We start from the raw sequence: 23,579 nt of genomic DNA on the forward strand, positions 1-23,579 counted from the left end.
CAAAAACTTGTCTTTCACTTGTGGTTAGTGTTTGGCTGAAGCCATTTATTATCAATCAACTGTGTTTACTCTTTTTAAATCATAATCACAACAGAAACTACCCAAATGACCCTGATCAAAAGTTTACATACCCCAGTTCTTAATACTGTGTATTGCCCCCTTTAACTTCAATGACAGCTTAAAGTCTTTTGTGGTACTTGTAGATGAAGCTCTTTATCTTCTCAGATGCTAAAGCTACCCATTTCTCTTGGCAAAAAGCCTCCAGTTCCTGTAAATTTGTGGGCTATCTTGCATGAACTGCACGTTTGAGATCTCCCCAGAGTGGCTCACATGATATTGAGGTGAGGAAACTAAGATGGCCACTCCAGAACCTTCACTTTATTCTGCTGTAGCCAATGACAGGTCGACTTGGCCTTGTGTTTTGGATCATTGTCATGTTGGAATGTCCAAGTAAGTCCCATGTGCAGCTTCCTGGCTGATGAATGCAAATGTTCCTCCATTATTTTTTGATAACATACTGCATTCATCTTGCCATCAATTTTGAACAAATTGTCTGTGCCTTTGAAGCTCACACATCCCCAAAACATCAGCGATCTACCTCCATGTTTCACAGCAGGAATGGTGTACCTTTCATCATAGGCCTTGTTGACTGCTCTCCAAATGAAGAATTTATGGTTGTGGCCAAAAAGCTCAATTTTGGTCTCATCACTCCAAATTACTTTGTGCCAGAAGGTTTGAGGCTTGTCTCTGTGCTGTTTGGTGTACTGTAAGTGGGATACTTTGTGGTATTTGCATAGTAATGGCTTTCTTCTGCCTCCTTATTGTGCATCTTGAAACAGCCACACCACATGTTTTTGGAGAGTCCTGTATTTCACCTGAAGTTATTTGTGGGTTTTTCTTTGCATCCCAAACACTTTGCCTGGCAGTTGTGGGTGAAATTTTAGTTGGTCTACCTGACCGTGGTTTGGTTTCAACAGAACCCCTCATTTTCCACTTCTTGATTAGAGTTTGAACACTGCTGATTGACATTCTCAATTCCTTGGATATCTTTTTATATCCCTTTCCTGTTTTATACAGTTCAACTACCCTTTCCCGCAGATCCTTTGACAATTCTTTTGCTTTCCCCATGAATCAGAATCCAGAAACATCAGTGCAACACTGGATGAAAGATGCAAGGATCTGTCAGGAGTCCAGAAACTCGTTGACCTTTTATACACACATACACTAATTACAAGAAAACAGATCACAGGTGAGGATGGTTACCTTTAATAGCCATTCAAACCCCTTTGTGTCAACTTCTGTGCATGTTATGAAGCCAAAATCACCAGGGTATGTAAGCTTTTGATCAGGGTCAATTGGGTAGTAAACACTGTTGATTGATAATAAATGGCTTCAGCGAAACACTAACCATGAGTGAAAGACATGTTTTTTTGTTATTCATATTCCCTGAAAAATGGCCAAGAAATCATAAATTCTAACAGGGTATGTAAACTTATGAGCACAACTGTATATTGCAGCATAATTAACAAAAGAACCCCAGCATGACCAATAATCTCCAATACAGCCTCAAATGTGTCTCAACCCATTTACTGCTGCCCACACTCTATGTGGTTGTCTAAGGCCCCTTTCACACTACCGATCCGTTCAGATCCGCGTGTCAGTTTTTCAGGCGGACCTGAACGGATGCTCCATAGAGCTCTATGGAGCTCTATGGAGCGTCGGATGTCAGCGGTGGCATGTCCGCTGACATCCGACCAGCTCCGATCCGAAAAAGTGTGACGGAGGAAAAAGCTATTTTTCCATCCGTCATCGGATCGGATGACGACGGACACTGCGGTCTGTCATCACCCCATCTCCCATAGGGGAGAGCGGCGCTGTGACAGGTCCATCCCTGCGCAGTGTGCAGAGACGGACCTGTCATCTCCCTGCTCAGCGGAAATCGCTCCGGCGATCCCCGCTGAGCAAGCGGATATCCACGGGGTGGATCAACACTGATCCGCCCCATGTGAAAGGACCCTTACTAAAACTGGAGAGTGAAAATCTGGTGCAGCTCTGCATAGAAACCAATCAGAAATTCTTTTTTGTCAAAGCTTAATTGAACAAGCTGAAGTTAGAAGCTGATTGGCTACTATGCACAGCTGCACCAGATATTGCATACTCCAGTGTTGGTTAATCAACACTTGTGTTCCCACGTGTGTTCTATATTTGTATAGTGCTGCGTAGTACATACATGTGAAACTTATATCAAAATATCATATCAAAATAATACCAACAAAATCAGACAAAACATCATAAGCAATAGTGCAATATGCTCAATTCACCAAAGGTTTTCTATAAAAAAAAAAAAGTGGCCATTATGTCTTCATTAACAAAAAACAAAGAACAGAAAGAACTAAAATGAAAAAAATATATTCTGTGCACTTCACCATACACAGTGCAATCCTACCACCTTCACTCTGATGCTCTCACCTGATCTCTTGATCCAACGAAAAGTAAGTCTGATGCGCTATTCCCTTACGTGGGGTATGGATTTCTGGTCACTTTCAATCCACATCCATCCAGGGTAATCATCAGGTAAATTTATGGCAGAAGTTAAACTTGACCTGGTATATGCGCCTCTTACCCTGGATGGATGTATATTCAGAGTGATCGGGTTGGGGCTGGAGGAAGAATCAATAGATTACAAGTGCGGTGCTGTCACTGCCACAGTGGAAGATGGAGCTTGTAGTGTTTTTATTCACAAATTCCAGTGAATGAATGATGTGGCTGTGTGGGCATGACAAATTAATGAAAGGAGCCTGTGGGATAAGCGCTTAGGATTCTGTAAGGGGAGAGGGCTTCAGACTGTGACCACATTTGATGTTACACCCCAAATTTAAGTGCAATAGGAAACATGGTCAGAAAGATGGACTTATTTTTTAAAATGTAGGTGAGGCTATTATGTTATTGTCAGTTATTAGTTTGTTAATATGCGCCTGGAGTTTGCATGTTCTCCCTGTGCCTGCATGGGTTTCCTCCGGGTACTCTGGTTTCCTCCCACACTCCAAAGACATGCTGGTAGGTTAATTGGCTTCTGTCCAAAATTGGCCCTAGTATATGAATGGGGACCTTGGATTGTGGGCTCCTTGAGGGTAGGGACCGATGTGAGTGTGCAATGTACAGGGATTAGGCACAATTGTAGACACTCACTCGGGTTGAACTGGATGGACTGGTGTCTTTATTCAACCTTACTATGTAACTATATATATGTATCACAACAACAAAAATTTTTTACAGAGTGACAATGTGCACAAACCTATCACATATACATATATATATATATATATATATATATATATATATATATATATGATAAAAACATATTCAAACAATATTAGAAAGTCCCAAAAAAATTATAAATGTGAGTGAGAGGTGAAATATTTCAATGATGTGAAGGCTAACCACTCCACTGACCACCAGTGTTCAAACAGTGGAATTCTCACGGACCCAGCTGTTAAGGTCCTTAAGTAAGAGAAACATCCCCAAAGCATGATGCTTCCTCGACCATGCTTCACTGTGGGTATAGTGTTCTTTTGGTGACGTGCAGTGTTGTTTTTTCGCCAAACATATCTTTTGGAATTATGGCCAAAAAAGTTCAACCTTGGTTTCATCAGATCATAACACATTTTCCCACAGGAGAGACTTCAGATGTGTTTTTGCTAAATTTTGCCAGGCTTGGATGTTTTTCTTCATAAGAAAAGGCTTCCGTCTTGCCACTCTACCCCATAGCCCAGACATATGAAGACTACAGTAGATTGTTATTACATGTACCCCACAGCCAGTAGTTGCCAGATATTCCTGCAGCTCCTTTAATGTTGCTGTAGGCCTCTTGGCAGCCTCCCTGACCAGTTTTCTTGACCATGTCAAGTTCCTGGTAATGTAACTGTTGTGCCATATTATCTCCACTTGATGATGACTGTCTTCACTGCGTTCAATGGTATATCTAATGCCTTGGAAATTATTTTATACCCTTCTGCTGACTGATACCTTTTAACAATGAGATCCCTCTGATGCATTGGAAGCTCTCAACAGACCATGGCTTGTGCTGTAAGATGCGACTAAGAAATTGTCAGGAAAGACCTACTAGAACAGCTGAACTTTATTTGGGGTTAATTAGAGGCACTTTAAATGATGGCAGTTGTGTACTGACTCCTATTTAACATGAGTTTATATGCGATTGCTTAATTCTGAACACAGGTACATTCCGAGTTATAAGAGGGTGTGCACACTTGTGCAACAACATTATTTTCGTTTTTACTTCCGCCCTAAAAAAAAAAATCTATTTATAAAATTATTTATCTCTGTCATTTTTTTACATCACAGAAACATGACATTTTAACAGGGGTGTGTAGACGTTTTATATTCTCTCTCTCTATATATATCTATCTACCTCCCTCTCTCTCTCTCTCTCTCATATATATATATATATATATATATATATATATATATATACACATACATGCATACATATCTCACAAGTGAGTGAGTACACCCCTCACATTTTTGTCAATATTTTATTCTATCTTTTCATGTGACAACACTGAAGAAATTACACTTTGCTACAATGTAAAGTAGTGAGTGTACAGCTTGTATAACAGTGTACATTTTCTGTCCCCTCAAAAAAATTCAACACAGCCATTAATGTCTAAACTGCTGACAACAAAAGTCAGTAAACCCCTAAGTGAAAATGCCCAAAGTGGACCCAAAGTGTCAATATTCTGTGTGGCCACCATTATTTTCCAGCACTGCCTTAACCCTCTTGGGAATGGAGTTCAGCAGAGCTTCACAGGTTGCCACTGGAGTCCTCTTCCACTGCGCCATGACCACATCACAGAGCTGGTGGATGTTTGCACATTTGTACTCACTTTTGTTGCCAGCGATTTAAACATTAATGGCTGTGTGTTGTGTTATTTTGAGAGGACAGCAAATTTACACTGTTATACAAGCTGCACACTCAGTACTTTACATTGTAGCAAAGTGTAATTTTTTCAGTGTTGTCACATGAAAAGATATAATGAACTATTTACAAAAATGTGAGAGGGTACTCACTTTTGTGAGATACTGTGTGTGTGTGTGTGTGTGTGTATATATATATATATATATATATATATATATATATATATATATATATATAGTTTTTTTTTTTAAATTCTATTTTATTGAGTTTTGTAGAATATAAAAACAAAACAAAAAAAACACAAAAAAAAAACAGGAAATCAAGTCAGTTCACAAGACACACCCATCAACAATAGACTAAAGACTAGCTGCACTCCACCCCTTCCCACAACAACCTCAAAATTGTCCACCGGGTTACAGACAATATATTAAGCATTCCAAGCATCCTATAAAGTGTAACATGTATCAGAATGTAAATTTAGATCATAAGCACTACACAAATAGAGTAATACAAGCTAGAGGAGCAATCTCCTAGTCACAGAACAGTAGAGGACAAATCCCATAATAGGCAACAGAACAAAGCCCAAAGGGAAAAAACAAGGTGGTAAGTTGATCAAGAGGGATCAAAGTGCAAGAGGACTTCCCATACATCTAATTATTTAAAAAAAAATTAAAACAATTGAGCCAGAACTGCAGTATCTGAGTTTTCCAGCCAAGGGGACCACACCTCAGATTTAGAGGGACATTCTCTGCTATTATACGTAGCCTTGCACAAGGGGAGAACAGCCTTTACGATAGATTTCAAATTACTTAGGGTCGGTGGTATAGGCGGTCTCTGATTAAGGAAGATGGCCATACTAGTGCAGAATACCAAGTCATATTCTAGTTGCTTTCTTATAGACAAGGCCCAACAAACAAGGGCCAATTTCGTGGAGCACCAGAACAGTTGTTATTGCATGAAGGTAATGTAAAACTCGGGCCCAGTAGGCATGAATCACTCAACCCGTCCAGACGGGGAAAGGAGAGGTTTTGATTATAAGTGACTTCAACATGCCTGACATTAACTGGAACCCTCAAACTGCTATTAAACACAGAAGCAGTGATGTAATGGAGGCGATGAATGGCATTTCTTAAACAGTTAGCAGAAAGCCCAACCTGAGGTGACCATATTCTAGAGCTAGTACTGACAAATGTGGATTGATTGTCTGATGTTGAGGTGGAAGAAAATTTGGGTTCTAGTGATCGCCAATGTCTTTGATTTGATATTACAACTAGAACTGAAAAATCATATACAAAAACAAAAAGGCACAGTTTTGCTGCAATGGGGACATTTCTAAATAAATTATTTAAAAGGATGGAGGAAAATTACAGTAATCAGTGGGCACTGTTAAAAATCTACCATCCTAGCAACCAGATTATGTGTCAGGCAAATTAGTAAGAGCAAATAGGAGAAATAATCAATATAGGTTACTAAAGAGTAGGATAGTAAAAGGGAAAAAAAATCAGCATATAGGAGACAGAATAAAACAAAGTATAGCTGATAGAGGCATGTATAAAATAGACAAAAAGGAGACCACACACATTATCAGTGCTAACAAAGCACAGAAAGAGGAGGGAATTGATAAATCTATTAAAGAATGGAGACAAAACCTTTTTTAGGCATATCAGCAATAGAAGAAAAAAAATACAATGGTATCACTAAAATGAAAACTGGGAACACTTATGTTTAGGGAGACCTGGATGTAGAAAACCATTTAAACTAGGGATGCACTGAATGGGTTTTTTGGTGCCGAAACCGATACCAAAAATAAATCTTCCTTGATCCCGAAAACCGATACCGAAATTGACTATTTTTAAAAAATATTTTTATACAGGAGATGGTCAGAGACTGGGGACATGCTACAGGAGATGGTCAGACTGGGAATATGCTACAGGAGATGGTCAGAGACTGGGGACATGCTACAGGAGATGGCCAGAGACTGGGGACATGCTACAGGAGATGGTCAGACTGGGGACATGCTACAGGAGATGGTCAGACTGGGGACATGCTACAGGAGATGGTCAGACTGGGGACATGCTACAGGAGATGGTCAGAGACTGGGGACATGCTACAGGAGATGGCCAGAGACTGGGGACATGCTACAGGAGATGGCAAGAGACTGGGGACATGCTACAGGAGATGGCCAGAGACTGGGGACATGCTACAGGAGCTGGTCAGAGACTGCAGGCATGGTACAGGAGCTGGTCAGAGACTGCAGGCATGGTACAGGAGCTGGTCAGAGACTGCAGGCATGGTACAGGAGCTGGTCAGAGACTGCAGGCATGGTACAGGAGCTGGTCAGAGACTGCAGGCATGGTACAGGAGCTGGTCAGAGACTGCAGGCATGATACAGCAGCTGGTCAGAGACTGCAGGCATGGTACAGGAGCTGGTCAGAGACTGCAGGCATGGTACAGGAGCTGGTCATAGACTGCAGGCATGCTACAGGAGCTGGTCAGAGACTGCAGGCATGCTACAGGAGCTGGTCAGAGATTGCGAACATGCTACAGGAGATCAATGCAGCCTCACTGTGCCCAGCAGCCTACCAGTGCCCGCCATGTAGCCTGCCTGTGCCTCACCAGTGCATATAAACATACACATATAAAAACGCGCACACACACACACACATATATATATATATATATATATATATAAACATACACACATATAAACATACAACACACATATAACACATACATGTGCACACACACACATAGAAACATACACACTTAACACACATACATATAAACACGCATATATTTATCTATCTATCTACACACACACACACAGGCATACAAACATATATATATATATATAGACAGTCTTTTTTTTAAATTGGCAGCTGCAGCTCTGTACATTAATCTCCATGCTGGGTACTGCACTCTAGGGGGAGGCAGAGAGCACAGCACACACTGCTAGACGCCTCTCCTTTGGTTTCACTTTCACAGTAAACATCGTGCCCAGCTCCTGCACAGCCGATTTACACATCGGCTGAGGAGACATAAGCAGCCACCGCTGTGGAGAGGGGGACTTTAGAGCGAGACCCCACAGGCTGACTGCAGCATAGGTGAGGAGGAGAGCTGAATGACACCCCCGTGATGGGCGGCACCGGGGGCGGGGCAAAGCCCTGCAAGCCCCGCCCCATTTTCGGCACCAGTATCGGTGGAAATTCTCTTTCGGCTTTTTGCCGAAAGGGCCATTTTCGGCCGATATGTTTCGGCGCATCCCTAATTTAAACAATTACCTCTATTCAGTCTTCTCAGAAATAAATTGTACTAACAATAACAAGTTGGGGGAAAATATTGATTCTAGTAATGGTGGTTTGTTATTGCTTTTTTTTTTTTTTTCTACAGCCAGTTTTCTGTTTCTAAGCTAAGAAGAAATTCCACATTCAGGCACCTCCAGCAGCCACTAGACTGAGAAGCCGAGAACCTTTCCATCCTGGCTGGCGTGAGATAGTAGTAGTGAACACTTTGAATTGTACAAGTCTGTCCCTGACTGAAATCAAGTGGCAGAACACACATCCCATACACTGCCCCAGTCATCATTAACTACAGTGGGAAGAATCTGAGTCCACTGCGCACTGCAATTTTTTAGGCCCTGTGACATATAATGTTGTAGTTCTTTATATTAAGTGAAATGAGCCTTGGGCAAGGATTCATCCTGCAGCAGAGATTCTGTTACTCATTGATAACATATGAAAAGAGGCTAAATAAAACTGAGCAGTACATGCATGGTGCAATTCAAAATAACAGAATATATATTTGGCAGGGAGTACTTCAGTTTCAATACATCTAAAGATAGGAATTTACCATACAAAGAGTCCCCAAAACCCTAATCCTCCCAATACCCAAATGAGCGGCTCTGGAATGTAGAAGAGATGCTGAAGATTTGGATAGTTCCATTGCAGAGTATGCGGGAACCATTTATTAGTATCGGTAAGGCAAAGCACCCTGATTCTGTCCCATGCTCTGATAGCAGAACGGATAGTTTAAGTAAGAGGAAATGGGGTTTAAGGGGATCTATAAAGGAGTAGCTGGAGTGTTTCATAAGATCCTAGGACTGCTGCCTCCATCACCATTGATGCATTGGTCTTGTGTGCATGGATGAGCTTTCCTGTCAGAAAATAGTGAAAAAAATTTGGAAGCGCCAACTCTCCAGAGGCCACATTCTTCGAAGTGCCAACCCTCCAGAGGCCACTCAAACGTTTTTGACAGGTACCTTTCCCCACTTCCGGAACATGGGGCCACAGCCCGGTCTCTCAGAAGTTCGGCCCCATTTTCCTTTCTCTGCCACCGGACCAATTAGAAAGCGCAACATGCTTCACGCATGCACAGTAGGGAACCAGTTGTAAAGGAAAGGATTCACTGCTGGGTTCCCTTACCAGGAATGGTGGCAGCAGCACCCAACAGTCGATCCGAAGATCAGCTGGGGTGCCCAAATCACTGGCTCTATGGACAGGTAAGTGTCTATATATTAAAAGTACTGCATGTGGTAACAATTGTGCAAGTGTTCAACTCATTAAGAATTTTGCATTAAATACCAAATGTGGCAATTTAACGCATTGAGCTGGTTGCTAAGGAGTGGGCCGCACATCCTTAACAGATGACTCATCAGCTGTCATCGGATTTCCTGCTGACTGTAAAAGAAAAAGAAAAAGAGGTGAACAAGGAAAAATTCTGAAGAAAAAAAAAGCCCCCCCCCCCCCCATACATACCAGGTACTTTGGGAACCCCACGGTAAAATAATTTTTTACAAAAACAGCGTGGGGTCCCCCCCAAAATCCATACTAGACCGTTATCTGAGCACGCAGCCTAGCAGGTCAGGATGGGGGGACGAGTGACTGGCTAGGCTACATGCTCAGATAAGAACCATACCAGGCAACATGACCTTCAATCATGCCACCCACCCCACATGAAAAAATAAAAATAAGCTCTCACTGTTGATGAAGGCTGGCTGCCTACTGCAGGCTCCACCATTTGACATTATTTTGATACAGGTAAGGGGCAAGGCCACCTGGAATACATCACCTGGTAGTCCTGTTCGCTTGTGACATTACAGACCAGCATTTAAAATGGCTTGAAAACTATTTGACTTTAAAGTGGTTGTAAAGTCTCATGTATCAATTTCTTTGATTCTCTCTGTTTTAGGTCCCTGTTCAGTACAATATGAATATTTTCCTAAAATTATAATGCTAAATACCTTCCTTGCAGAGCCCTGCTGTACTGTCACGTGACCTACCTGTGTATCCCTTCCAGAGGGAGTACAGTGGGAGGGGTTGAGATTTCCCTTTGATGAATGAAAGCCAGCAGAGGGAAGTCACACAGCAGGGCTCTGTTATTTAGCATTATAATTTTAGCAAAACATACACACTGTACTGAACAGGGACCTGAAACAGAGGATAAAAGTAATTAATAGATGTTTTTTTACTTTTCAAGCACTGGAGCAGGGAATTGAATTACATGGCAGGAGACGAGAGGGGGGGGAGGAGTAGGGGGATTGGCTCTCACACAGACTACGGAACTGACAGGGAGAAGGGGTGGGGGGAGATGCAGAGACTCTGAGGAGATAGCTGGATGACGAATGCATGTAATCTGACCACACTATTAGAGATCAGCAGCCATGATAAATGTGATCAGTTCACAGAGGAAAAATAGGAACAGGCAGGATCAGCCAGGTATTATACAACATTTGTTTTTTGGGTTACAACCACTTTAAAATTACTTTAATAACACATATTAAAACTGTGTTATTGTAGTAGTTCAGTTATAAAAGCAAATGGCAAGGAGAAATCTGAAAAGAGGGAGAGATGAGAATTTTTCCCTGATTTCTAGTCTAAAAAGACAACCTTTCGTTAAGGCAACCTAATCTGCTAGCACCACCATGATAATATGAATGCATAAGAGGGAAGTAATTTTAAACACAGGAGCATAGTTCATTTAAAATGGGCTAAAACTAAATACCAGGTGCACTTTAATAAAAGTACCGGTATACAAATAGAGGAGGCTGAAATACCAATGAGTCTGCACTGTGTTTACAATCAGCATAGGGAATATTATTTTTGCTTTCATGATTTAACTCTTAACATAAATATGTAAGGCTACACAAATAACGTCGTACACATACAACATCTATTTCCCATAAGGTTAATTAGCCTCCATAAATGACCTTTACTTCTTACAGATACAACTTTATAAAGACTGACAAGGTTTAAGAAATATCTATACAGGTAGAATTGATTATACATTTGAGAATCCTGGAACTGAGTATTATACATAATCTGTACTAGCTGCCCATCACATCCAATGTACAAAGTGACATTCATGAATTGACCTACACTTTTCCACTCAGCAGGGGCTTGCGGTAAAAACATGCTAATTAACACCAAATTCTATTTGGAATGAAAATCATTATTGTGTCTGGGAAAATTAATTTTTTTGGATTATGTGATTGCTTCCTCAGGCAACAAAAGCATTTAAAACACTGAAATTAGTGATTTTTTTTACTTTGACTCTCAATGCGTCAAATACTTCAGATAAATATTGTTCACTGAAAATAATAATAATAAAAAAAACTGTTGGGGAAAGCTTTAGAAAATTATTACAGTTATGATGACGGATCACCTTGGCTGATGGGATTTTCCACTAGTAGAAAAAGTGGAATGTCCCCTCCAGCAGGGAAACACTGTCAAGTAGTGGGGACCACTTGTGAAACCCATAAGCTGACCAGAACCCACCCACCCACTTATCCACTCAAATGCCAAAAAACCACCAGACTGGTAAATATTTAAAATGTTGTCCAATAGAAAGAAAGAAATGCCTTAAGTTGCTTGAATAGGATTATTCCATTTCACCAGTCATGACAGTGTGTGCTGCCATTACTGGTCTCCTTGGTCCTGCTCCTACTAGTCTCATTTGATTCTCCATGCATTAAGCTCTTTAGGTGAATACTGTTCACTGAAAACTATTTAAATAACTTTCTGTTAGGGAAAACTATAGACAATTATTACAGCTATGCTTTCAGATGAGCTTGGCTGGTGGGGTTTTCCACTACTCATAAAATATGGAATGCCTCCTAACCAAGGAAATAATATAAGGTCATAGAAACCTACTATGAAACTCCTTTGATAAGCTGATCAGCGCCCACCCAAATTCTAAAATGCAGCTAGACTTGTATGGTGATGTGCAGTGTTCGTTTTCCGCCACACATAGCGTTTTGCTTTTAGGCCAGAAGGTAACATTTTGGTCTCATCTGACCAAAGCACCTTCTTACACATGGCTTCTCGCAAACTGCAAATGGGACTTCTTGTGGCTTCCTTTCAACAATGGCTTTCTTCTTGTCACTCTTCCATAAAGGCTAGATTTGTGAAGTGCACGACTAATAGTCGTCCTGTGGACAGATTCTCCCACCTGAGCTGTGGATCTCTGCAGCTCCTCCTGAGTTACCATGGGCCTCTTGGCTGCTTCTCTGATTAATGCTCTCCTTGCCCGGCCTGTCAGTTTAGGTGGACGGCCATGTCTTAGTAAGTTTGCAGTTGTGCCATATTCTTTTCATTTTCGGATGATGGATTTAACAGTGCTCCATGAGATGTTCAAAGCTTGGGATATTTTTTCATACCCTAACCTTGCTTTAAACGTATCCACAGCTTTATCCCTGACCTGTCTGGTATTAAATTACACACAGGTGGACTCTATTTACTAAGTAGATGACTTCTGAAGACAACTGATTCCACTATATTTTAGTTAGGGGTATCAGAGTGAAGGGGCTGAATACAAATTCATGCCACACTTTTTAGATATTTATTTGTAAAAAATTTTGAAAACCATAATTTTCCTTCGACTTCACAATTATGTGCCACTTGTTGTCAGTCCATCACCTAAAATTCCAATAAAATACATTTAGGTTTTTGGTTGTAACATGACAAAATGTGGAAAAGTTCAAGGGGTATGAATACTTTTTAATGCACTGTGTGTGTGTGTATATATATATATATATATATATATATATACATAGAGAGAGAGAGAGAGAGAGAGAGAGAGAGATACACACACACACACACACACACACACAATTAAACTGAAATGTACTCGCCATTCAAAGTACTATTATAATTTGTATCCCTGTGCACCAATGGTTTAAATGTTGACATCTGCATTATGCATAAAAGGATGCATTACCTGTCTCGCTTAGTCACACAATATAGTATCTTTTTTCCAATTAGAAACACAAATCAATACACTCAAGAGATTTCAATAATTGCTCCAGGCAATTTGTATTATCATTTCTTTCCTAATACCCATACTTTTCCCCTAGATTAAGAATCGCAAAAAAAAAAGCTATCTGCTAAGGCAATGTATTAAAAAACCTATCAAGCGGTTCTCTCTTAAAACCCATTTGTCTCGAAGTTTAGTATCAGATAAACAAACATATAAATGAGAACATATCCATGCCCTTAAAGAAAATATGACATATGATCCATTTATGTGCCGTCTCTCTTCTCTGTACTGTGTACTATGTTTGACTGAACTGTCTACATACATTAAGATCATTCCCCTATAAAGAACACTGTGCAAGCAAAGCAGATACACAATTCCTACGGGGCTTATTTATAAAGTAGTGAATATGACTTTTACTAAACATTCTCTTGAGGTGCATCGATCATTGTAATTTGAAACACATGCAGCAAAAGATTCACTTGCAGTAAATATTTGGTAAATGTCAAATGACGTGGCGTCACAAGGGGTGGTTCTCCGAGTGATTTCATCGGATGGCTATGCCCCATGGCTATATAAGAAATGGCAGACAGCAGGAGACAACACAACGGAGGAAGACAGCATTAGAAGATCTGCTTTTTTTGTTTTTAGCGGGTAAGCGGCGGCAGGGAAGAAGACTGCACAAGGAGCACAGGAGGGAGAAGAGACTACCGGAGGAAAAAGACACCAGTACCAGAGGAAGAGGACATTAGTACCGGAGAAAGAAGACATGTTGGAGCTACGACGAGTGACATTTTTTATGAAGGACTTGCCAAAAACGGTCTCTTGTTTTTCTTTTAGCCCTTCGTTCCTTTTTGGGTGAATGAGTAGGGGTACAATGTACCCCATACTCATTTACATGGGGGGCAGAGCCCCCTGCCCCAAAGCACCCATCCCCTCATGTTGAGGGCATGCGGCCTGGTATGAGCTCGCTCGTCCCCTCCCTTTCCTAATCTGCCAGCTGTATGCTTGGATAAATCTGGTATGGATTTTGAGGGGACCCCACGTAATGTTTTTTAAAAAATGTTGGCACGGGTATCCATACTAGACCCGAAGGACCTGGTATAGACCTGGGGGACCCCACACCTTTTTTTTTTCACGATTTTTTTTTTTTGCTGGCAATATTTTTTTTACATTTAGCTGTCAGCGGGGAATCCCGCTGACAGCTGATAACTCATCGGTTGTTAAGGATGTGGCGGCCGGCCCACTCCTTAGCAGCCAGCTACAGTATATACAGTGTTTAAAGGGAAAAATCAAAACCGTAAAACCGTCAAAAATCGTATCACAAACACAACACTTGCAATTCTGGTATGATTCAATCGAAGTCTTTTATACGAAAAACGTGGGGAAAAAAGTCCCTGCCGCTTGTCCAACAACGCACAGGCTGCAAAACACATAGATGTGAATATGTACCATAGGAAATCAAGTTAAATGGACTGTAGTGTGTTTCTGCACACTGCAAAATGCAAGCACTGGTGTGAATCTAGGGTAAAAGAGTTGATCCGTGCTGTTTTTTATGTTTGAAATATGCCCAATAATACAGTAGGTGTAGCCGATCTTGTGTTTCCAGTGATCCTGTCGCTCTGGTTCCCGGCGTCAGGCTTCTTCCAGCGCGGTTCTATAGTAGCGAGCGAAAATGTCGCCTCACTAATGAAGCCTGCATGCCTTTGGGGGCATACCAGGCCCTTAGGTCCGGTAGGGCTTTTAAGGGAAAATCCCTACCGGATTTATGGGCCTGGTATGCATCCGGAGGGGGAACCCATGCCGTTTTTTTTTTTATTTGCCGTGGAGTTCTCCCTTAGGATTCATACCAAATACAGTGTCTGGTATTAGCGGTAATCCAATTTGGATCCCCACACCAGTGTGAACCTGGCCTTGTCGCTTATCGGGAAAGGAAAAGAAACATTTTTCCTTTCCCGATGCGAGCCGGCTCGGTGCTGGCTCCCAAGACGGGGCTCACAGGGTGCCAATCTCACAGATAAAATCGGCGAGATTGACACAATATCACGGTCACCTACTGTATATAATGGTGATTTCTATTGAAACTCAGTGAATAACAGTCAGTTATAAATAATTTCTTACATAACATTAATTTCAGAATTTACTCTAGATGGCCAAAGGTACAGTATTTTGGCACAACTCCAAATTACTGAATTAGTACTTCTAATGCTAAAGCATACAGTATGAAGACATTTTAGGCAATTATGCGCTTATAAGTTTGTGACAACAGTTTTGGAAAAACAGGCCTGTGCCCATGTAAATAATCCAGGTTCATAAAGACATGTTTTGATTAGTTTGGGGTGGTGGAACTCCAGTGGTCTGCACAGAGCTTCAAATCTACTGAACACCTTAGGTATGAATTGGAACACCGATTGCAGGCCAGGTCTTCTTGTAAACCTGTACCTGACCTCACAAATGACCTTTTAGGTAAACTAGCACAAATTCCTACGAATACAGTTCAAAATCTTGTGGAAAGCCTTCCCATAAGAGTGGAGCCTGTTAAAGCTACAAAGGGTGGAGGGAATTGTCATGTTATTTCCTTAGGTTTGCTAATAGAATTGCCAACAAATTTGTCCAACAGGTATGCTGGTCAGGCGTCCAAAAACATTTGGCTATATAGTGCAGACAGAAGAAGAATTCTTATAGATTGTGAGATCAAAACATAATAATCTGCATCAGTTTTGAATTCATCATTGTAAATCTGTCTGTGAAGGTTGTCATTTATCCAGATAAAGGTAAAGCTAGTAGTAGTTATTCACATTCAACTGGACTTGTCCCACAATGTTAAAAATGATTCATAGCTTCCCCACGCTGCTTCTTTTGTTTTAATGCCCCAGTATTTATATCTACACAGGTAGCACATACAGCCTAATCCAATCACATGTAATATAGAGATGTTGATTATTCAAAAACAGGATGGGAGTTGTACAAATTGAGGATCCACCCTGTTCTAGGTACATTATCCCAAACTTGGTCTCTGGAAGCCTGCACTGATGTTAATCCCTCAATTTACCTTGTTAAAGGTGCAAACTGTAGTCATATTGCCAGGTAAAATGAAAGACAGATGGTGTTAAAGTCCCCCATGTCCGCTCAGAGATATTCGTTCCAGCTTCATGTAGATTGCGTCTTTCATGCATCTTGCAAACAAATTGACCTCCCAGTCTTTGAAAGAATGTCCCTTTTCAATAAAGCGTAGGGAAGCTGCTGAATCTTGACCTGCTGAATTTTCCCTCCTATGTTGGGCCATTTGTTGAGAGATTGCCGTGTCTTCCCAGTGTATAGGTCTTTGCATCCCTCACTACACTACACACCTCTCACATTTGACAGTGCATCGCTGGGCTTGGAAGACACAGGGATGAATGATTATTAATAATTGCTTATGTTTTTTTCAGATGCTCCAGCTATATATGGGATGACTGTATAGTACAAATGGCAGGCAGTATTCACAACCCCTGCTTCTTTGAAAGCTGCCAGAAAGGAATATCTGCAAAACTGCCATGTAATAGTGAAGCCCTATGCCTCCTCGGAAACCTTTTTTGCCCGTTCCTTAGCCTGCTTTTTAATACTGGAGGCAAGAGAGTAGAGTAGTAACTGTCAGCTGTTTGAGAGCAGTGCGATCATTCACAAAAACACCAGCCTGCAACAACCCATGCTAGCTATTACTCTAGTCAAATGAAGATATAAGAATCCAGATGGCACTTTAGCTCACCCACATCTAACATGCTTGCTCTGAGCAGACTCTTCCCTCAAGGGATAACTGCAGTCAAAATAAAGACCTGAGTGAGCGACACAATATTAGGTGTGAGTATATAGTTTTTTTTTATTTCTGACTGTGGTGTGACTTGCAGCACAAGCCCCAATGAATGTTATGAAGCACATCCAAGTAGTTTATAGCAATGTCCAGTAACTGAGAAAAGGTCTTACATGAGAGGGGTCCACTGCTGGCTGGAGCTGCAGGTGTAATATCAAGTGGAAGTGGACCCCACCAAAAAAGCATAAACTCTAACGCCCTGTACACACAATTGGACATTCCGACGACAAAATCCGTGTGATTTTTTCCGACAGATTTTGGCCCAAAACTTGTCTTGCGTACACACGGTCGCACAAAGTTGTCGCAAAATCTGATCGTTCAGAACGAGGTGACGTACAACGGAGTTATAAAGAGTGTGTGCATGTGTGGCACTTTGTGCGTCGGAATTGTCTACACATCGGAATTTAAATGATCAGATTTTGTTGTCGAAAAATTTTAGAACAAGATCTCAAACTTTGTGTGTTGGAAATTCCGACGGAAAAAGTCAGATGGAGCCCACACATGATCGGAATATCCGACAACACAGTCCGATTGCACATTTTCTGTCGGAAAGTCCGACAGTGTGTACAGGGCATAAGATTAACTTTACTTCCTGTTAAGGCCCTAAAATTCATGGAACATTTTTTCTTTCATGTTGAATATTTGTTACAGAACTACAGACTTTTTGCAGTTTTCATTTAAAAGTTACCAAACTAACTTTTACAATTTTTTTTTTTTTTTATGTTTATATACACAGAAACATTGATGTTGCACTGTGGTGCCTAAATAATACATTCTGTAGAACCATTACAAATATTCAAAGTTTTTTGAGACAAAGAACTAATAAGACGATTTCACTCTGGACAGTTAATGTGGACCTCTTCTACCCTGCAGGGAAGCCAGTCTTCATGAGAAATAGACAGTCGTGATGGACATTTTATTCTGGCAGAGACCATCAACACATTAAACAAAACAGTCATCAGCGTTCAACATTAGCTGCCGATTTCAGACACATATTGACAGCTTTGCTTTCCTGGGGCAAATTACTAAACCACCCTGTTCCTCATTTCTGGAGTCCCTTCAATAGATGATTCATCATCCAAATGACAAAATGTCACATTAACGCCTCCTTCTATGCTGAATATGCCTAAAAACATATCATGCAAGGCTATGTCTGTTAATTGTTAAATATTAACCCATAATTATATTTATGTTGCTTGGGAAAATAAAAGAAATTATATCTAGCCCCAAAATCCTAAAACAGGTGCATTAAAGGTTTAATGTGGGCTGCAGTAAGCCCATTTCTAAACTTTTAACAGAATAGTCTTCCTACAGTACATGAAGTCACTTGTTTGCATTATCAACCTAAACCAAGACTATTATAGTACAAAATACATGAAAATTAATAGTTAAATTGAAGGTAAGGTCTGTTTTTTTTTTTTTAAATAACAAACATGTTATACTTAGCTGCCCTGTGCAGTGGATTTGCACAGAGCAGCCCAGATCCTCCTCTTCTCGGGTCCCCCACAGGCGCTCCTGGACCCTCCCCCTCCTGTCGAGTGCCCCCATAGCAAGCAGCTTCAACATAAATAACTGCATTGAATGCTGCTTGTATACCCGTTCAGCTTTTATGAAGATTTTTTAAAAATTACCTTGTTTTTTGGATTTGAGGTATTCATGACACTTCTGGTCTCTTTTCCAGTATAAATGACAACACCTATTATAGTACCTAAAACACAATGGTAAAACATGATTAATGATTTGTATAAAGAGTAAAAAAACAGCTGTTAAGACCATATAAAAACTACACTTTACACTAAAGCCATAATATATTTATGAATGTGAGTGCGAGTCTCAGGAGGCAGACAGAGTACCTGAGACTTACTTTTAGGAACAAAATGAATTCAAACAACACTAAATTCTTAAAGTAGAACTAAAGTCTCCCATATGACAGTGCCAATTAAGATAGAAAGTGACACACGAACCTCAAAGTAAACCAAAAACTTTTTTTTTTTTTACTTTCCTTAAAGTGGTTGTTAACCCACTCATTAAACTTCATATAATCCTGTATAATCCCGTTGCTAATGATAGGTGCTCCTGTTTATGCATTTTATAAAAAAAATGCCTGCTATACCCGATTTTAGTGCGCCCCTCGGTGCTCACGTGACTGGCCATTTCTCTCCTCTCCTCTTCTGACAGCTGTAGCGGGCGGGGTCGAGATTCCCCCGCTGATGTCAGTCGGCACGAGAGGAGGAGAAAGCCGGCCGGTCACGTGAGTGCTGAGTGCCACTCTGAAATCAGGTATAGCAAGCATTTTTTTTTTATAAAACACACAGACAGGAGCTCCTATCATTAGCAAACACACTGGATTATATAATATTTTAATGTTATTTCAGCAGCAGGTAGGGGGGGGGGGCAGGCACTTGACACAGAGCAGGCAGGGAGGGGGAGGGAGAGGGGAGAGAGGACAGGAGAGCTGCAGATGACGGAAGCACAAACTGACCACAGTGTCAGGGCGCAGCAGCCGTGATAAACCATGGTCAGTTTACAGGTGGGAGGGCAGAACCAGACAGGATCAGCCAGGTATTTCAGGTGTTACAGAGGGCCAAATGACACAGCGCAAGCACTGTGCTGTATTACATGCTTTAATCACTTCACTACAGGACATTTATACACCATTCCTTTCCAGACCAATTTTTAGCTTTCAGTGCTCTTACTTTGAATGCCAATTACTCATTCATGCAACACTGTACCCAAGCAAAATTTTTATCATTTTTTTCATTCATTTTTTTCCATCTTTCTTTTGGTGGTATTTAATCACCACTGGGTTTTTTATTTTTTGTGACATAAGTGAAAAAAGATTGAACATTTTGAAAAAAAAAAACACTTTTTTTTAGATTCTATGATAACATTTTGCAAAGTAATTTTTGTTCATATATTTGGGACAAAATGTATACTGCTACATCTCTTTGGTAAAAATAACACAAATTAGTGGATATTATTTGGTCTCTGTGAAAGTTATAGAGTCTACAAGCTATGGTACAAATCACTGAAAATTTATCACACCTGATGCACTGACGGCCTATCTCATTTCTTGAGGCCCTGAAAGGGAGGAAAGTACAAATACCCCCCAAGTGACCCATTTGAGAAAAGTAGACAGTCAAAGGTATTTAGTATGAGGCATGGTGAGTTTTTTGAAGTTGTAATTTTTTCCCACAATTCTTGGAAAAATTAAGATTTTTTTTTTTTCACAAAATTTTCAAAATAACAAGTTATTTCTCACACACAGCATATGCATAGTTCCAATTACACTCGAAAATACATTCTGCTACTCCTCCCGAGTATGGCGATACCACATATGTGGGACTTTTACACAGCCTGTCCACACAGAGAGGTCCAACATGCAGGGAGCACCATCAGGGGTTCTAGGAGCATAAATTACACCTCCACAGGCCCCGGAGCACCAGGACAGTGGAATTACCCACAAAATGACCCCATTGTAGAAAGCAAACACTGCAATGCCTATTTTATGAGGCATAATGAGTCTTTTGAACGGTTCATTTTTTCCCACAAGTCTTCGGAAAGTGTGGAAAGAAAATTAAAACGTATTTCTTTTTACACAAAGTTGTCAGTTTATATGATATTTCTAACTCAAAGCATGTATATAGCAAAAATCACATGCCAAAACACATTCTGCTACTCCTCCTGAGTATGGCGATACCACATGTGTGAGACTTTTACACAGCATGGCCACATACAGAGGCCCAACATGTAGGGAGCACCGTCAGGCGTTCTTGGAGCATAACTTACACCTCTAATTTTCTAACGACCTATTACACTTTTGAAGGCCCTGGAGCACCAGGACAATGGAATTACCCACAAATGACCCCATTTTGGAAAACAAACACCCCAATGTATATTCTATGAGGCATGATGAGTCTTTTGAATGGTTCATTTTTTTTACACAAGTCTTCAGAAAATGTGGAAAGAAAATGAAAATCTTTTTTTTTTACACAAAGTTGTCAATTTATAAGATATTTCCAACACATAGCATGTATATAGCAAAAATTACACCCCAAAATACATTCTGCTACTCCTCATTACACATCTCATTTCATTCCTACCTATCACACTTTCGAAGGTCCTTGAGCACTAGGACAGTGGAATTACCCACAAAATTACCCAATTTTGGAAAGCAAACACCCCAACGTATATTCTATGAGACATGCGCTGCAGATAGGTACTCGGATACAATGATGGGCTGCAGAAAGGTGCTCGGGTACTCGGGTACTCTGATGGGCTGGTGACAGGTCCTTGGATACTCTGATGGGCTGGAGACAGGTAATTGGGTACTCTTATGGGCTGGAGATACAATGCTCGGGTAATCTGATGGCCTGGTGACAGGTACTCGGATAATCTGATGGCCTGGTGACAGGTACTCGGGTAATCTGATGGGCTGGTGACTGGTACTCGGGTAATCTGATGGGCTGGTGACTGGTACTCAAGTACTCAGATGGGCTGTGACAGGTACTCAGATGGGCAGTGACAGGTACTCAGGTACTCAAATGGGCTGTGACAGGTACTCAGGTACTCAAATGGGCTGTGACAGGTACTCAGACAAACTGTGACAGGTACCCAGGTACTCGTGTACTCAGATGAACTGTGACAGGTACTCAGATCAATTGTGACAGGTACTCAGATACTCAGGTGGGCTGTGACAGGTACTCAGGTACTCAAATGGGCTGTGACAGGTACTCAGATATACTGTGACAGGTACTCAAATGACAGGTACTCAGATATACTGTGAGAGGTACTTGGGTACTCAGATGGGCTGTGACAGGTACTCGGGTACTCAGATGGGCTGTGACAGGTAGTCAATTACTCAGATATACTGTGACAGGTACTTTGATGGGTGGTGATAGGTACTCTGGTACTTGGATACTCAGATGGGCTGTGACAGGTACTTGGGTACTCAGATGAACTGTGACCGGTACTTAAACAGGCTGTGACAGGTACTCAGAAATACTGTGACAGGTACTCGGGTATTCAGATGGGCTGTGACAGGCACTCAGATATACTGTGATAGGTACTCGGGTACTCAGATGGGCTGTGACAGGTACTCAGATATACCGTGAGAGGTACTTGGGTACTCAGATGGGCTAAGACAGGTACTTGGGTATTCAGATATACTGTGACAGGAACTTTGATGGTTGGTGACAAGTACTTTGATGGCTGGTGACAGAATGGACTTCAAATGATCAGATAAATTTGCTTGGTATTTGGACTTGACATACTTCATTTTTGAAAATGTTTGTTCACACAGGTATGTTGTACCAAAAATTGCTTCAAATCTGGAAACTGCTCAGGCTGCAAAGATTTATAAAATTGGATCAGATTTCCTTCTTTATATTTGTCTTTCAGCATGCCATCTGATTGTAGGTCAATAATTTCCAACTGAAACTGACTTGGGAGTGTTTCAACATTGCAGTCAAATGGATTTTGAAACAGTTTTATATTATCTGCTCTACCATCAAGATCAGAAAATCGCTCCTGAAATTGTTTTTGCAAGCCCTGAACCATTTCATTTGCAAATGAAGAAGGAAATGCTGTTACACTTTCTTCATGAAATTTTTCACAACATGGGAAATTAACCAAATTATGGACTTCCACCAGTCCAAAAGCATGAGTTTTGCACTGAATGACTTAACGTGCACAAATAGGTCTCAAATCAAATTGGTTTCACCTTGCAATTTCAGATTCAGCTGATTCATATGGTCTGTCAAATCTGCAAAAAATTACAATTTACAAAGCCAGTCAGTGTTTGACAAAAGTGGGTTGGGTCAAATCTTTTCTGTTAGAATCAATTTCTTTCAGAACATCACAAAACTGGCGATGATTAAGTCCATGAGATCGATTAAAATTTACTACTGAAACAACATGTTTCAGAACACAAGACATATCCAGATATTTTCCACACAATGCTTGCTGATGGATAATGTAATGCAGGAACATGGGCTTTGAGAATCCACCAACCTCACAAGTTTTTGTTATTTGTCCAACTGTCTGTGTCCCCATCAGAGCCTTCCACACATCTGTGTCCCCATCAGAGCCTTTCCACACGGCTGTGTCCCCCATCAGAGACTCCTCATCATCAATGTCCCCATCAGAGATGTCCTCATCCGTGTCCCCATCAGCATTGTCCCCATCAATGATGTCCCCATCAACGGTGTCCCCATCAGCGGTATTTCATCAGCAGTGTCCCCATCATCAGTGTGCCTATCGGTGTGCCCAGAGCACTGCAAATCCAGAAAGAAATGGCCAGGACTAGATGTAGTCAGGGGTTAACTCACAAGATACAGGCTTGTGAATCAACAGTGACAATCTGATAGCCCCACACCCTGCAACATTGTTTCTTCTAATGCCCCGTACACACAATCAAAAATTTCACCAGCAAAAGTCATATGAGAGCTTTTGGTCGGAAAATGCGATCATGTGTATGCTTCATCGGACTTTTGCTGGCGGAATTTCGGGCAGCAAAAGATTGAGAGGAGGTTCTCAATTTTT

General features: G+C 41.0%; 1 protein-coding gene across 2 annotated transcripts in view; it reads right to left on the bottom strand.

Annotated features, from left to right (window-relative positions):
- ATP9B (ATPase phospholipid transporting 9B (putative)) overlaps window positions 1-23,579 on the bottom strand; it is a 534,623-nt gene that overhangs the window by 193,816 nt on the left and 317,228 nt on the right. For both annotated transcript variants that reach the window (XM_077492334.1, XM_077492333.1), the window contains exon 11: window positions 18,668-18,744. In XM_077492334.1, the coding sequence (XP_077348460.1) occupies window positions 18,668-18,744 (77 nt within the window). The remainder of the gene's footprint in view (window positions 1-18,667; window positions 18,745-23,579) is intronic.

This window comes from Lithobates pipiens, unplaced genomic scaffold, assembly GCF_037356315.1.
Source record: "Lithobates pipiens isolate NorthernLeopardFrog02 unplaced genomic scaffold, aLitPip1_a1.2 Scaffold_19, whole genome shotgun sequence".
Taxonomy (NCBI): Eukaryota; Metazoa; Chordata; class Amphibia; order Anura; family Ranidae; genus Lithobates; species Lithobates pipiens.